The sequence below is a fragment of the Canis aureus genome, chromosome 15 (genome assembly GCF_053574225.1).
Source record: "Canis aureus isolate CA01 chromosome 15, VMU_Caureus_v.1.0, whole genome shotgun sequence".
Taxonomy (NCBI): Eukaryota; Metazoa; Chordata; class Mammalia; order Carnivora; family Canidae; genus Canis; species Canis aureus.
In genome coordinates, this window is record NC_135625.1 from 22,017,093 (window position 1) to 22,032,960 (window position 15,868).

At 38.9% G+C, this 15,868-nt stretch overlaps 1 protein-coding gene across 7 annotated transcripts in view; it reads left to right on the forward strand.

Moving 5' to 3' along the window:
• KLKB1 (kallikrein B1) overlaps nucleotides 1–15,868 on the forward strand; it is a 34,557-nt gene that overhangs the window by 3,229 nt on the left and 15,460 nt on the right. For 5 of the 7 annotated variants that reach the window (XR_013352703.1, XM_077848805.1, XM_077848801.1 and 2 more), the window contains exons 1-4: nucleotides 453–1,235; nucleotides 7,388–7,446; nucleotides 12,715–12,877; nucleotides 14,473–14,579. Coding sequence is in view for 6 of the 7 variants with exons in the window: in XM_077848805.1 (XP_077704931.1) it covers nucleotides 1,075–1,235; nucleotides 7,388–7,446; nucleotides 12,715–12,877; nucleotides 14,473–14,579 (490 nt within the window). In the remaining variant the exon portion in view is untranslated. Of the gene's footprint in view, nucleotides 1–452; nucleotides 1,236–5,823; nucleotides 6,755–7,387; nucleotides 7,447–12,714; nucleotides 12,878–14,472; nucleotides 14,580–15,868 lie in introns of those variants that run through there. The other 2 variants (XM_077848802.1, XM_077848803.1) reach the window with 2 other exon arrangements.

A 15,868-nucleotide genomic window follows, 5' to 3' on the forward strand; every position in this document is an offset into this window, starting at 1 on the left:
GTATTTTAATTGGAAATCCTCTTAACCATGTTAGAGGTAGAATTGAGAAATTATGTTATGGTCTGTGGTACTGAAAGGCAGATGCTGACTTTTTTTTTTTTTAATAAGAGGATGATCAAGTATCTGTGACCCTGTCTTACTACTGCTTGAAAGAGGTATCTCAAGAAACATAAATTACATTTTAGTCATGAGTGTTACATTATATTCTAAGAATTGATGTCACTTTGAAATATAGGCAGCTCTGAAGGCAAATTAGTGGGTGACTGATTCATAATGAGTAATAAAAGAAATCGCACATTTGAGCTGATTTCAACAGTGCTCCTCAGACTTTCTAAAAAAATGTTCCTTTTACCCTTGTCATAGACTGATTTTGAGTTTTCTTGACTCTGAAGAATTAACCAGAGGAGAAGTATAAATTCCAGAACATTTTGCTCAGCTGATAGCAGAAAGTGAAATCTCCTGCAGAGGGAGGCCAGGGAATCAGCAAAACCATTAGTATCATTGTGTCCCAGGCATTTACAGTTTAGAAACTTTCTCCAGGTGATGAACTAGTGAACTGACCGATGCTCTGTTCATTGTCACAGACCACTAAAGACTATCAATTTCTGGACCAGTGACCTGTCTCACAATGAAAGAGATGCTGCCCACAAAAAAATAAAAACAAAAAGTCAATTTTTACTCTGGAATGTGTCTGGACGATCACAATGTTTTCTTTCCAGCATCTAATGAGATGCTGGTAGGAACATAACAAATTTTTTAGTTTGCCTGGAAGCCCTATCACCACCACCACCTATTTTTTAGGAATAGCACTTTCTCTATCTTTGGAACTACCCCATGATAAATATCTCCCCCCTTTTCCTTCTGTTTCTCACTTTTTTGCTTGCCGGACATATGTACACTGTAAATAGGCAGTTCTAGTTGAGCAATCTTGCTCTCTTGGCTTAAGTTGATTGACCCAAGCAGGGTCCACTCAGAGTTCTCCCCTTGGAAATTGGTGGAGATTTCAAGTTGTGAGACTGGGGATCAATTGGCAGTTGAGCCTCTGAACAGCTCCTAGAAGATGAGAAGAAGGTGATGAGTAAAGAAGATGCGGAGAAAAGAAACAGAACCCTGGAGGGTCCGAATCCCATGTTCCAGGGGATGCTGAAGGCCACCTGCATGCCTGCCCTGTGCACTCTTCACTTGTTCACCTCTGCCCTGGAGCCCGAGGACCAGGCTATCGTCATTTTTCTTAGGTTGATTGCCTTTCATTTCTAACCCAAAGCAACTTAGTGTTTGTCATTTCAGCTGAGGGATAAAGAAAGGTGCTGTATTTTTTGGACATGATCTTAGGTCTTCATCATATTTCCTTTGTGCTGTTCAGTACTTCTCTACACTGGATAACATCAGCTGGTAACATATGTCTGCTAGTCATTTAAATGCAATAGAATTTTTAAAAAAGATTTATTTATTCATGAGAGACAGAGAGAGAGAGAGAGGCAGAGACACAGGCAGAGAGAGAAGCAGGCTCTGCAAGGGAGCCTGATGTGGGATTCAATCCCAGGACTCTAGGATCATGCCCTGGGCCGAAGGCAGGCGCCCAACTGCTGAGCCACCCGGGCATCCCTAAATGCAATAGAATTTTGAAAAATTAAGATTCAATTGACATTATTTTAGTTTCAGGCACATAACATAATGATTTGATGTTTGTATGTATGAGAAATAATAAATTTCCAGATAGTAGGAAAATTAAAAGTCCAGTGCTTTATTTTCAAAGCCAGCTGGGATTAGCCTAACACGAGTCTAGTTCCTTAGCTCCATCCTGATGTGTTCCCTCGACTAGTTCATCATTTTTTCTTGATTTAATTAAACCAGATTCACCCCAGTTTTCCTTCTAGCTAGCTGCATTCCAAATTCCAGGGCCAAACCTCTCATCTATAATTACTACTAATAGATTGTGTATTCCCTCATCTGCTTCTTGAAACTGGTCTAGAAATTCTTTGGTCTAGAAATTCACCAAATGGAGTATTTCTTTGGGCCTTTTGCACTGAATTCAATTTCTAAATTTACTCCCAGCCTGTAGATGTTCCTACTCCTGCTCTCTTGATCCTAAGAGATACTTTTTGGCACCTTCTTTTTCTTTCCTTCACTTCCTGCCTCCTCCTATCCAGCATTTTCTTTGTGTTGCAGTTTACATGAATTCTTTCCTGTCTTTCCTGGCATTAGCCAATGTAGGTCTCATGGAAACAATGGCTATACTCAAACTCCTATTTCATATAAAAACACCTATAATAGCCCTTCCCTCAAAAGAAAAATCGTTACTGTATTTAGGCATGGTTTTCTTATTTCTAGAATGTTTTAAATTTATTTTTGAATGTTATCCATAGTTTAAAAATATGTGTTTTAGCTGAATGGTGAAGGATGTGTCAGCACAGGACTGCTCCCTGGGCACTCCCAGGATGGAGGCCTAACTCTCTTTTACCATATTGCACTCTTGACTTCCTCCTTTCTTGCTCAAGTCAATTGTCAGCTTGAAGTTTTATGCTTATGGAAATAGAGTAAATTAAGACTTTTAATACACTCAGGCACAATTAATTTTTTTTTTCATATGGCCACAGCTTCCTAGGCATGTGATTGTGCTGCAGGCTTTTTGGCCTCCTGTGCCTTCACAATTAATTGTTACTCCATCAGTGATGCTTGATGTGTCCAATGTTGATTTGTTACCACCAGAAACAATATTGTTTATGAAAACCAAGGTTTGAAGTGTCTCCTATTGAGCAGTTGGAGGGAACCTCAAGAGGACATCTGCTCCCACAGAGGATATTCATGGAATTAAGACCAGTCTGGCTATCAGTCCAGTAACTGCTGTCAGTGTTACCTATGCTCCTCTTCGCTTACGAGAGTGACGGTCACTTTCATACATGACTTAGATGGTCCACAATTGTGGGTAAAAGGACCATCCTGTCCTCGATCTCTTCCTTCCTTCCTTCCTTGCTTCCTTCCCTCTTTTTCTTTCTTTCTTTCTTTCTTTCTTTCTTTCTTTCTTTCTTTCTTTCTCTCTCTTTTCTTCTTTCTTCTTCTTCTTCTTCTTCTTCTTCTTCTTCTTCTTCTTCTTCTTCTTCTTCTTCTTCTTCTTCTTCTTCTTCTTCTTCCCTTCCTCCTTTCCTTCCTCTTTCTCTCTCTCTCCTTCCTTCCGTCTTCTTTTCTTTCTTCTTTCTTTCTTTCTTTCTTTCTTTCTTCTTCTTTCTTTTCTTTTCTTTTCTTTCTTTCTTTCTTTCTTTCTTTCTTTCTTTTTCTTTCTTTCTTTCTTTTTCTTCCTTTCTTCTTTCTTTTTTCTTTCCCTCCTATCTTTCCATCCTTCCTTCTTTTAACAACATTTAATATTTTATTTATTTACTTATTTATTCATTTCACACTTCCCTTCAATAAATGCCAAATACTACTCTGGGGATAGAGACCCAAGCCTAACAGCCAGGTGTGAGGGCTAGTGTGCAGCAGAAAGACAATATAAAAATGAGTAAATAGAGGACCCAGTATCAGATAGTGCTAGGTGCTATGAAAAAAATGAAGCATAGTAAAGGGACAGGAGGAATGAAAGATGCCTTTTTAGATCAGTTGCTTAATGATGGCATCTTGTGTTTCCTGCTTCTCTCTTTCCTCTTTTTAATCCTTGACAAATAGAAGTCTATGCCACTCCAACCTTCCAGCTGTTATGTTACCACAAGGACAGTCACAGCTGTTCTGCTAAAATATTTATTTTGTAATTTATCCTGTTAATGTATATTTACTTACATATGTGATGATGATAGTGGTGTTATGTACATAAGATACTCCAGTTCTCACTGAGATGCACTGGGAAGAGAAAAGACCCTAAAATATGACCCTTCTCAGGGACATTTAATGCCATAGAGATCCAGAGAGCAGAAATCTTTCAAGAGTCAAATGTGCACCATCAAAGACCTTTCTCAGTGAACTGAGATTCTTTTCTTAATGAGCAGCACAGTGTAGCTTTTGTTCATTTATCTCCTTTCTTGTTGCCCCATCTCCTGGCCACACAGCTTTAGAGATTCAGGGCTTTTCCCATTTTTTTTAAAGATTTATTTATTTATTCATGAGAGACACAGACAGAGAGAGTAGAGACACAGGCAGAGGGAGAAGCAGGCTCCTCGCAGGGAGCCTAATGTGGGACTCGATCCCACATCCTGAGATCAGACCTGAACCAAAGGCAGGCGCCCAACCGCTGAGCCACCCAGGTGCCCCCCATTTTTTTTAAGCCCACAGGTTCTCTGGAAGATCCCATGGCAGATCACTACCATGCCACCAGCCCACCCTGCCACCCAAAGCCTCTATACTCCACTAGGGACTCTCCTCCATTCCCTTCCTCTAGAAGCGTCCAGCTCCCAACCCCCTCTCTCCAGGCCACTGTCACTTCTGATAATAACCTTCTGTATTAGTATTCTTTTGCTGTGTAACAACTGACTGTAATCTTGGCAGTTCAAAACAACCCTAATTTATCCTTTCGCATTCTGTGGATCAGTAGGTGGGCTTAGCTGGGTTCCCTTTTTGGCATCTCACAAGCCCCAAATTGAGGTGTGGGTGTTGTGGGAAGAATCCTCATCCAAGCCCATTCAGTTTGTTAGAAGCATTAGAGGCCACTCTGGGGGCTTTGCCTCAGGCCCCATCCACGTCAAAGCCAACTACTACTCTCTCTCACACTTGAGTTTGGACTTCTCCTTAGGCTAACAGCAGAAGAAAACTGATGCGATTAGGCCCCCACTTCATCTCCATTTTGATAGCTCAGAATCAACTCTTTAGCAATCCTAATTGCACCTGCAAAATTGCTCTCCTCATGCAACACAACATGTGGACAGACAGGGCATCTTATCTTACATTCAGTCTCTGGGATCAGACTGGGAAATCTGGGGGAACATTTTATTTTATTTTTTTTTGGGGGGGGGAACATTTTAGAATTCTACCTACCATTGCCTCTTTTCAACTTATTTCTGATTTTGTTCTTCTAAAAAGAAATTTTTAGTTTTATTGTATTACTAGAGAATGACTTCTGTTTTGCTGCAAGAGAAGTTCAAATGGAACACAGAAGTATGTGTAAAAAGGGTAAAATCTGTAATCTCCCCTTTTAGGGAAACAACCTCTAGGAGGTCAGCTGTGCTTTGGAGGCAGGGTAGCTTTGTTCCACTCATCATTTTTTTCTGTTGAGGCCGGTAACAGATGAGATCCCAAATTTAAATTCTTTTATATTACATGGGACAGAGGATTATTTTTTGTTGATTGCTGGTGTACTAGTTGATACCCTGAATCTACAAGGCGGTACAGCATGCATATTTGAAATATGCTGCTTCATTACAGCCAGAAAATATTTTACCAGCAACATTATGCTACATTTTTAATAAACACAGTTCTGCATTGCAGTAATATGCATAAAATATTTATATAAGAATCAACTCCCTAAAAATCTATTTGACTAGTCAGAATGTACAATAATTTTGAGGGTTAGCAAACAAAGGAGATTTAGTGGGCACGTAATTATGGTCTTTTAAGAGTTTAAAAAGCACACAAAAAAGAGAATAAATTATTTTGTATGGATCTAGTAGGCGAATCTAGGCTGAAGTATAGAAGTTGCAAGAAGAGGCTAGGTCGATTAAGTGTCTGATTCTTGATTTTGGCTCAGGTCATGATCTCAGGATCATGAGATCAAGCCCTCAACTGGGCTCCGAGCTGAGCATGGAGCCTGCATAAAGATTCTCTCTCTCCTCCCTCTGCCCCCTACCCTGCACATGCACTCTCTAAATAATTAAGTAATTGATTCATTTTTAAAATATTAAAGTAGTTGCAAAAAGGTATATGTCAGTGTATACAGAGACTTTTTATTAAAAATAATAAGAAAATAGAACTCCCTAAACCGGAACAGATTTCTAGGCAAACCAGTATATTTTTTTTCCAGATGAGGTCATCTCAACTTCCCAACTAGGAAGTCTAAACTCTGCCTAGAGAGCTGTATAGCAGGTTTCAGTTTACATAATCTGAAAAGGACCAGATAGTAAACTTTTTCTGCTTTGTAGGTCATACTGTCTGTCACAACTACTTAACTTTGTAGTTGTAGAATGAAAGCAAATATAGACAATGCATGAATGAATGGGTGTGGCTGTGTTCCCATAAAACTTTATTTACAAAAATAGACACCAGGCCAGATTTGATCTGTGAACTGTGGTTTGTCAACTCCTGCTATATATCATTTTCTGCATTGGGTGGGAGAAGGACCTAATCATCCTCCAATTCCCTTCCATACTCAAAACTTCAGGGCTACATGCTTCTTTGAGGAGGGTATGGAAAAGCATAGTTATCATTAGCCAAAAGATCTTCCCAGAAGGAGAAGGAGCTACCTATATGCATCCCTTTTAAAGTTTTCATCCAGATAATTGCAATGGGGAAAGTTCAGTTATATGAGATTTAAGCTGCATGACTCCAAATAATGGGGGAAGTTATAAACGTTTTTAAAAATGGAAATCTGGGCATGCGTTATGTGGCCCTAACATGAAATAGTTAATATATTAAATAGCTGAACACAGGAATGGGACGTTCATAGAATATGTTGACAGGACAAAAAGTTGAAACTGTTGGCAGAAAACCAAAGTCAATATTGGAGCCAAGCAAATACTGCCTGCAGTGCCCTATTAGGGAAGCTTGAGGACCGTCCATTTTTAAGTGGCAAGAGACTCCCTCACTTCCAGAGCCACAGAAGCAATTGTGCTCTCAGGTAGAGAATTTCTATTATTCTGATTGCTTCCAAATAGATGCGTGTGTGTGGTTTTTTTTTTTTTTAATTAAGCATAGTTCTACTTTGAGAAGAAGCTATCCGTATGTTCTAATTTCCACTGTATTTAGAGAATATAAGAGATATTGATATTCTTTTTTTTTAGATATTGATATTCTTATATATGAAATCTTTTACTCTAAGATATTTTAAAATCAGAGACTGTTGAGTGCTTTAAAGTTTTTCAATGGGCTTTAGTATTTTGAATCCTTAGGGATTCTGGACCAATATTATTGCCACTATTTACAATCATTTTCTTTTTCCCCAAATCAAGAGGTTTCACAACCTCTTTTAACCCTTTTAACCCCCCTCTACCAATTCCCTTTCCATAATTATCAAAAACATTGATGGCAAGTGAGCCATTAACATGATAGTAGTCTGGAGATCTCAGTTTGTATCTTGTGCCAAGTCCCTGGCATAAAATATACAGAAGCTCTTGTTCCCTGTACCGGTAATTACGTGTTTAGATTTGCAATGCAGATATCTATAAGAAGATCTCTATCACCTTAAATTAAGGCTTATGATAAATATGATCTGTAACCAGCAGGGTTATGTATGTGTTGCTTTCTCTTCTAGGATGATTTCATTCAGGCAAGCCGCTTATTTCACTTGCTTCTTTGCTACAGTTTCCTGTGGTGAGTGCATTATCTCTAAGATGTAAAGTTGTGTGTAGGAAAGGAGTAGTTAACAAGACATGCCAGCCCTGGAGAAAGCTATTGAACATACAGCTTCCAGATGGAGGCAGATCCAGTAAGTCAGGACATAAATCCTTATAACATCCAGGGGCAACTGCCACTTCTCAGATGTATTGCCCTAGACACACAGGGGTGGGGAGCCCAGAAGTGAGAATGTCTGTGGGCAGACAGAAACTTCTGTTTGTAAATGACTCTTTACAAAGCAGATCTTAAACAGTCAGCCCTCCATTTTTATTATCAAGATATTTTAAAAACCAATTTTATCTGAATATTCAATGTATAGGCATTTATAATGTCTGGATCCAACCCAAGTGTTGTTATAGGTACCAGGTGTATATTTTTTACTCTCTTAGGCCACTGGGGAACTACTTCAGAAATGAAAGTATTTGGTTTAAATTTAAATTAGTAAATCATCCATTTGAATAGTTCTGGTTTTAACACCAGGCTTTGAACCGTATTTCTCTCTCTAGTCATTCCATTAAATTTTCCGGGAATAAAGATGATTCTGGACACTGTTTTTCATTAATCGTTATGGAATGGAATGAGCCACTGTTATGGGTGGTTTCTGAGTCTGTGTTGACTTAAGATGGCCACGCCCCAGTGATTATTTATCTGCCTTTCAGATGTATGGCTAAGATAAACATCTCTTGGGAAAGGGTTACATTTGTAAAGAGATGTTATTTTTTCAGGAAGAAGGTATTTTTTCCCTCCTAAACCCAAATCTGCCCCTCCATGTCTAATTGCTTTTTTGAGCCATGATCATTAAATTCATTGAATGCTGAGGAGTAGGAGCCAGAGATGCAATAGAATATGGCCACTTCAGTTTTATTTTTTTGGCAAAAAAAAATAATAATAATTATGATCATGCTAAGAAAATTAGAGATGCAGGTAAGCAGAAAATAAGAAACTATGTATTATTGTCTGTAGTCCTATAATCCAGAAATGGCTACTGTTAAAATTTATTTTAGTCTTTCAGATATTTTTCTACATGTGTCTATCTACACATTTAACAAAGATGCTATTAATTCTACATACTTTTTTATAACTTTTATAACATTTATAGCTATTTTTTATATATATCATATTTTTTGGAGCTTAGTAATCTTCCCTAGTCATGTTTTGTATGCTCATTCTTTTTTTTAAAGATTTTATTTATTTATTCATGAGAGACACAGAGAGAGGCAGAGACACAGGCAGAGGGAGAAGCAGGCGCCCTGTGGGATGCCCAATGTGGGACTCAATCCCAGGACACCAGGATCATTACCTGAGCTAAAGGCAGATGCTCAACCACTGAGCCACCCAGGTGCCCACTCTATGCACATTTTTAAAAAAGATTTTATGTATTTATTCATAGAGGCACACAGAGAGAGACACAGGCAGAGGGAGAAGCGGGTTCCATGCAGGGAGCCTGACGTGGGACTCGATCCCAGGTCTCCAGGATCACACCCCGGGCTGCAGGCAGTGCTAAACCACTGCACCACTGGGGCTATCCCCTCTATGCACATTCTTATGCACACATTCAGTTATTTCTGCAGAACAAAATTTGGAAACAAAAAATGTTAGAAAAGTGGGAATATTTTGGAAGGTTTTGCGATATATGTCATGAAATTATCTTTCAGAGGAGTGATTTTCCAGTAAACCCTCTCTACTAGCAAATAAGAGTGATCATTTATCCCACTTAGGCCAACTCCACTAGTCATCTATATGGCTTGACATATATTCACCTTTCTGGAAACTGTATCCTAATTTGTTTCTGTGCAACCACTGCCTCTGAATTTGGGTCCATGCAACTGTGACCCAAGCAGACCTCAACTAATATGTAGATGCACGTGTCCTACTGGCTACCATGACCTGATCAGAGCCAAAGGCCTGCAACAAGACTTTTGCTTACACTTCTGGAAATAAGACTCTTGAACTATTAGAAAATGCAAAGGCCTGAGCTTCTGGCACCACCTTGCCACTCTGTGTAACTTGAGACCAACAGCAACACCATAGAACAGAGCAAATAAATGAAGAGAAATTGAATCTTGATGGAATCAGCTGAGTACCCTATCCAGTGATTCCTGAGGCCAAATCTGTCATGGACTCTGGTTTCTTTTTTTTTTTTTTTAATTTTTATTTATTTATGATAGTCATACAGAGAGAGAGAGGCAGAGACACAGGCAGAGGGAGAAGTAGGCTCTCTGCAAGGAGCCCGATGTGGGATTTGATCCTGGATTCTGAGGTCACACCCCAAGCTGAAGGCAGACACTCAACCACTGAGCCACCTAGGCATCCCTGTATTTATTATTCTTACCATTTTTCATATACTCACATTTTTCATATACTTACTGTATGCTTGTGTTTCTTTTGTAAATTATCTTTTCTTTTTAAAAAAATATATTTACTTATTCATGAGAGACATAGAGAGAGAGAGAAGCAGGCAGATTGAGAAGCAGGTTCCAGGGAGCCCGACTTGGGATTCGATCTCAGGTCTCCAGGATCACGCCCTGGGCTGAAGGCGGTGCTAAACCGCTGAGCCACCTGGGCTGCCCTGTAAATTATCTATTCATATCTCTTTGCCCTTTTTAAAGAAAAATGTGGTGTTTTTCTTATTGATTATGTAATTTTTTTAACAACACTAAAGAATCTGCCCAAAGTCCATGGACACAGGAGACAGTGTGGCATATTTTATGTTATGGGATAACTTATATAACAGTGCTTTAAAACACTCTAAAATACAATATGAACAAGCCTACTATCATTATTGTCATCACCATTATCATCACCATTACCAACTTAGGAGGATAAGTAAGAACAACTATTAGAACTTTCCTCCCAATCTGTTCCAAAGTTGGTGTGTTTTTAGTTGCCCCTTTCTGTCAGCCAAGTCACATGGCAGTTCACAAAGGCTTAGCTGAGGAATGGGAACTACCAGGCTAGCACAGGCTATTGTTTGTACTCATGTTTGTGCACTGGGATGGGGGAGGATGACTTGGTAACTATGAATCAGCCAAATACATCAATTGTTCAAAACACAGGTTGTGACTGGACCAGCTACTCAGTGTTTTGTGTGTATATGAAATCTAGGCCTGTACACCTGGCAACTTGTATCCCCATAGGCTTCCACCTGAAGAGATCTCTGCTTTTTCTTCTTCTTTTTTTTTTATTTTTATTTTTTTGATCTCTGCTTTTTCTAAATATAAGCCTTACCCAAGGGTTAGTCATCTTAGCCATACCTCCCAGAGGAAGAAAAACGATCTTCCTGGGTTAAGTCATCATAAGAGACCTCAAGGCTGGGATCCCCAGAAGGGTAGGATAGTGCAGAGGAAATTTTAATCATCAGTGCTTAATGAAACACATGTGTCTAAGCTGCCCATTCCCTGAAGGGCAATACAAAAATAGATGTCCTAGAAGATGGGCAAAGTTATCATTAGAATATCCTGTGGTTAATGGACAATTGACAGACGAACAAATGTGCTGCCTAAGACGGAAATGCTTATTAAGCTTCCTTTAAAGTGGGTCTCTCAAGGTAAACTCAAATTCATGCATCAAAGTTTACTTTTAATATATGAAACAGAAGAAGAGTAAAGCTAGCAGATAATACTCTAACAACACATGGGATGCAGGGTACCCTAGAACTGTGAACAATGCCAAACAGCAAATAGTTCAGAATGGATTTTCAATTTAGCTCATGTGTGTATTTGCATTTGCTTGTAGAAACCGAGCAAATAAACGTGTTCTCTGTACTGATCCCAATAAGTACCTAATAACTCTTGGTTTGTTTAGATTAAACTGAGATGAGGTACAACATTGAACATCGCACACTAGAAAAGGGAACAGGATTGGGAGTGAGAAGAGCTAGGTTTCTCTTCCAGGACGATCATTAGCCACATGGGTCTTACTTACACAACTCTATACTGCCCTGAGATTCAGTTCCTTCTTTCTGTTAAAAAAAAAAATCAGAGGCATAAAGTCTGCCTCTAACTCCCCTTACACTCACAGAGCTGTTTGTTGTAAAAGGTTTTGAGACAGAGATTGTATATTGTTGGGTTTTTTAAATTTTTTTATTTGACTATATTTGACACATAATGTTACAACAGTTTCAGGTGTACAACATAGATTCAACTTCTCTATACATTATGTTATTCTCACCAAAAGTGTAGCTACCATCTGTCACCATACAACACTGTTACAATGTTGACTATGTTCCCTATGCTGTGCTTTTTATTCCTGTGACTTATTTATTCCATAACTGGAAGCCTATTATTTCATTTCATTTCATCTCATTTCATTCATTTCATTTCATTTTATTATTTTTAAGTAGGGTCCATGCCTAGTGGACCCCAGTGTGGGGCTTGAACTTACCACCCTGAGATCTAGACCTGAGCTAATATTAAGAGTTGGACACTCAACTGACTGAGCCACCCAGGCATTCCACTTGTTATTTTTAAGGCATGGTATTTTCATAATCTGTTAGGCCACAGGGAGAAGCCAAGCTAGAATTGTATTTTCTTGCAGATAATTTATGTGCAAAATATTCTATAATTTCATAAAAATCAACCAAGTTTTTTATGGAGAAGTACCCGTAGAATGACTTTATTTTTTTATTAAAAGATTTTATGTATTTATTTGGGGGAGAGAGAAGGAGAGGGAGAGAGGGAGGGAGAGGGAGAGGGAGAGAGAGAGAGATAGAGAGAATGTGAGGAAATGCAAAAGGTGGAGAGAGAGAAGCATCAAGAGGGGAGTCTGATGTGGGGTTCCATCCCAGGACCCATCCCAGGACCCGTAGAATGACTTTATTTTTTTATTAAAAGATTTTATGTATTTATTTGGGGGAGAGAGAAGGAGAGGGAGAGAGGGAGGGAGAGGGAGAGGGAGAGAGAGAGAGATAGAGAGAATGTGAGGAAATGCAAAAGGTGGAGAGAGAGAAGCATCAAGAGGGGAGTCTGATGTGGGGTTCCATCCCAGGACCCTGGGATCATGACCTGAGCTGAAGGCGGATGCTTATCAGACTAAGCCACCCAGGCACCCCCCCATAGAATGACTTTAAGTAATATTATACTTTGTTCAAATAGTCACCTTAATATGTTATACTTAATACAGTCTTGTAAAGCTCTTTGGGTATTTAGTGGAGGAAGTAAGAAGGTTTAGAACAGATATATTTTTATCAAAATAATTATTCACATTCATTGCAAATTAATGTATTTTTTTCAATGATTATCACAGGATGCCTGACTCAATTATATAAAAACACCTTCTTCAAAGGTGGGGACCTAACTGCCATGTATACCCCGAATGCCCATCACTGTCAGATGATGTGCACATTCCACCCCAGGTGTTTGCTCTTCAGTTTTCTTCCTGAAAGTTCAACTAATGATGTAAACAAAAGGTAAAAGATGATATGCCATTATTGGAGAAGCCAGTCATTTTGCAAAATAGAACCAGTTGTGTGCAAAAAGGTATAGATGTTGCAGGGTTATGGTTCTCAAATGGGGTTGAAGGGCCAGTTTCATCGGAATCACCTGGAGCAGTTCTTATATTAGCAGATCCTTAGGCCACAGCCTCAGACCCAAACCGTTCAGCCCACTGAACCAAAGTGTCTTGGGTCTGGCAATATGCATGTGAAACAGTTGTTTCCTTCACCTAAAGTCATAGAAACTAGGCATTGTCTATCCAAGGATGTAAGGAGAATGCTTGAAAATCATTGGGTTAAGTGACTGCCTCAAGAAAGGGTCTAAAAACAGGTGAATATTTCACCTGAACAAGGAAACATACTGTCTGACTCAGGATCCTATTAGTGGATAGCTCAGTCCTAAGAAAATATAACAGAAGGTAAATATTTTGTTGCAAATATTGTTGAGTAAGATCCAGAACTTGTGATCTTGGGAAGGGTCTGGTCTGAACGGGCCTGTAGTAAACCAGTACACCTGTAGTATGTATAGTTTGTGTGTGTGGGGGGGGGGGGGCTGTGTACACACATGCACATGCACGCACGTGCAAATATATATTGCTAACTACCATTTTGGAAAAGTAAGAGCACTGGAAAAATAACCATTTAATATCCTACTAGCTCATAAAGTTGACTGAATGCAGCCATGATTTCATCATAATTTTCTTTCACTTTGATCAGTAATCAGAATGAGCATTTCTTCACTGTTCTCATTTCCATATTCATAAGTCTTTTCTTTTATCTTAACTCTGTTTGAATCGAAAAACTTGGAATTAGGTAATCACCCTCTAATTCTACATATTAAACTTGTACAGAAAACCCAGAGTGTGTGTGAGAGGCACCAACCTTTTTTCTTAAAATTTTATTTATTTATAAATAAAAGGGAGAGAGAGAGAGAGAGAGAGAGAGAGAGAGAGGCAGAGACACAGACAGAGGGAGAAGCAGGCTCCATGCAGGGAGCCTGACATGGGACTTGATCTTGGGTCTCCAGGACCACACCCTAGGCTGAAGGCGGCACTAAAACACTGAGCCACCCAGGCTGCCCCAACTTTTTATTTAGAGTTGAGTTAGGTTCTAGAATCCTTGTGAAAAATAACCATTAATATTGATGTTAAAGATAGAATGAAGTCTTCTGTTAGTGCAAACTAGAAGGAATTAATAAGCAAGCTGAACAGCATAGGTAGATCCAGCTCTCATAACTGATTTAATTTCTTAAGTAAAAACATTCACCAGGTGAAAGCATAATACCCCAAATTTTAGGAACACGGGAAAAGTCATTACCTCTTTAATATGATTGACTTTCTGTATTTAAAAGTGTTTTTAATAAAGAAAAATAATACTGAGGTTAAGTATTACAAAGGCTGTTAGATTTTTATGGAATTTCCTCTACAAGTGTTTTTTCCAGCAAGTGTCAGGGAAGCTCTATTATTTTCCTTATTCCTAGTCATAGTTATTAGTGTATAAAAAATGTTAGACATTTCCTCTAGTGCGTGTTTATTATTCTACTTTCTAACTGAAAGTTCTTTTAAAAACAGATTTGGTTGCTTCTTAAAAGACAGTGTTACAGAAACCCTGCCAAGAATGTCATGGACAAGTGCAATTTCTGGACATTCCTTAAAGCAATGTGGTCATCAAATAAGTGGTAAGCTGTTGATGCCTTAGCTAAATTTGAATGAATAATGGGTTTACCTTAAAACAGGTTCTGTTCAAGCTCTGTACTGCCTTGGACATTTGGAAGGGAGCACTTTGAGGGGACACTATTTATTGGATGTATCCTTCCTCTTGTCTTTATCAGTTACATGCTCAAGGAGCCTCTATCACTAATGAGATTAGCACTGCAATATAAGATTTGCAGAAGGTGAATACACATTGAAATGATGGCTGTCACCTTCCCCCACTGCTGATTGCACATAAAAATCTTAGAGAGAACACAGAGGGCATCTGTCTCCCTGTTTTACTTGAGATGATTTGTATGCTAGTGGTTCTTGACCAGGGGTGGTTTTGTCCTTCATCCAGGGCGCAGTTGGCGATAACTGAAGACATTTCTGGTTGTCACATCTTGGGGGGATGCTACTGGCATCTGGTGGATAGAGGTCAGAGAGGCTGTTAAACATTCTACAAGGCACAGAGAAGCCCCCCTGACAAGGATATTCTGGTCCCAAATGTCAATAACACAGAGGTTAAGAAACCCCATTAAGCCCTCAAATGGAAGGTCTGTGTTCTATAAATCTTGCTAATAAGAATAATACTTCTTAGGAAAAAAATGTGAGGACTTAAGAGTTCAGGAAATTCAAGTTCTGACACTGCTACCAATGTCTTGGGAAACAATTTCCAAACCTATCCTAATTTAAGGCAGATAAACTATTTCTCTGACCTGAAAGTGAAAAGTAATGAAAAGATTCTCTCCACCGATGGGCTGGCAGGACCTTGAAATAACCATGTTGTGACTGTACATCGTTGCTATTTTGCCTTTACTATTTACACTTAGTTTTGTAGTGTCAAATTTCAGGTGTTTTAACATTTCTTATCCTTCCCTCCCCCATGAATACTGAATACCACTCCCTCAATCCACATGGGTGCTTTGTGCCCGCAGTTTGTTAGGAATCAGTCCTTAGTTGGGAACATGGGGATCTGACTTAGCCAACATGGAGTTTACCTGAGGATGAGTACGTGTCCTATGTTATAAGATCGAACCTATATCTTAATACAACTTAGTATAAATTATTCAATTAAGCATTCTTTTTAATTATGCTATCATAGTAAAATTTAAAGAACAGTATTTTGCTTTTCTCAGTACTCCTAGTTATTTTTTTTTCTCAAACTTCATCTTACAGAACTTGATTTAATGTTCCCTCCTAACTCTCCCCAAGTATCTCAAATTAAAGTGAATAATTGCTCCCCAGGACATAAAGTCCCTAAACTTCGGACCAA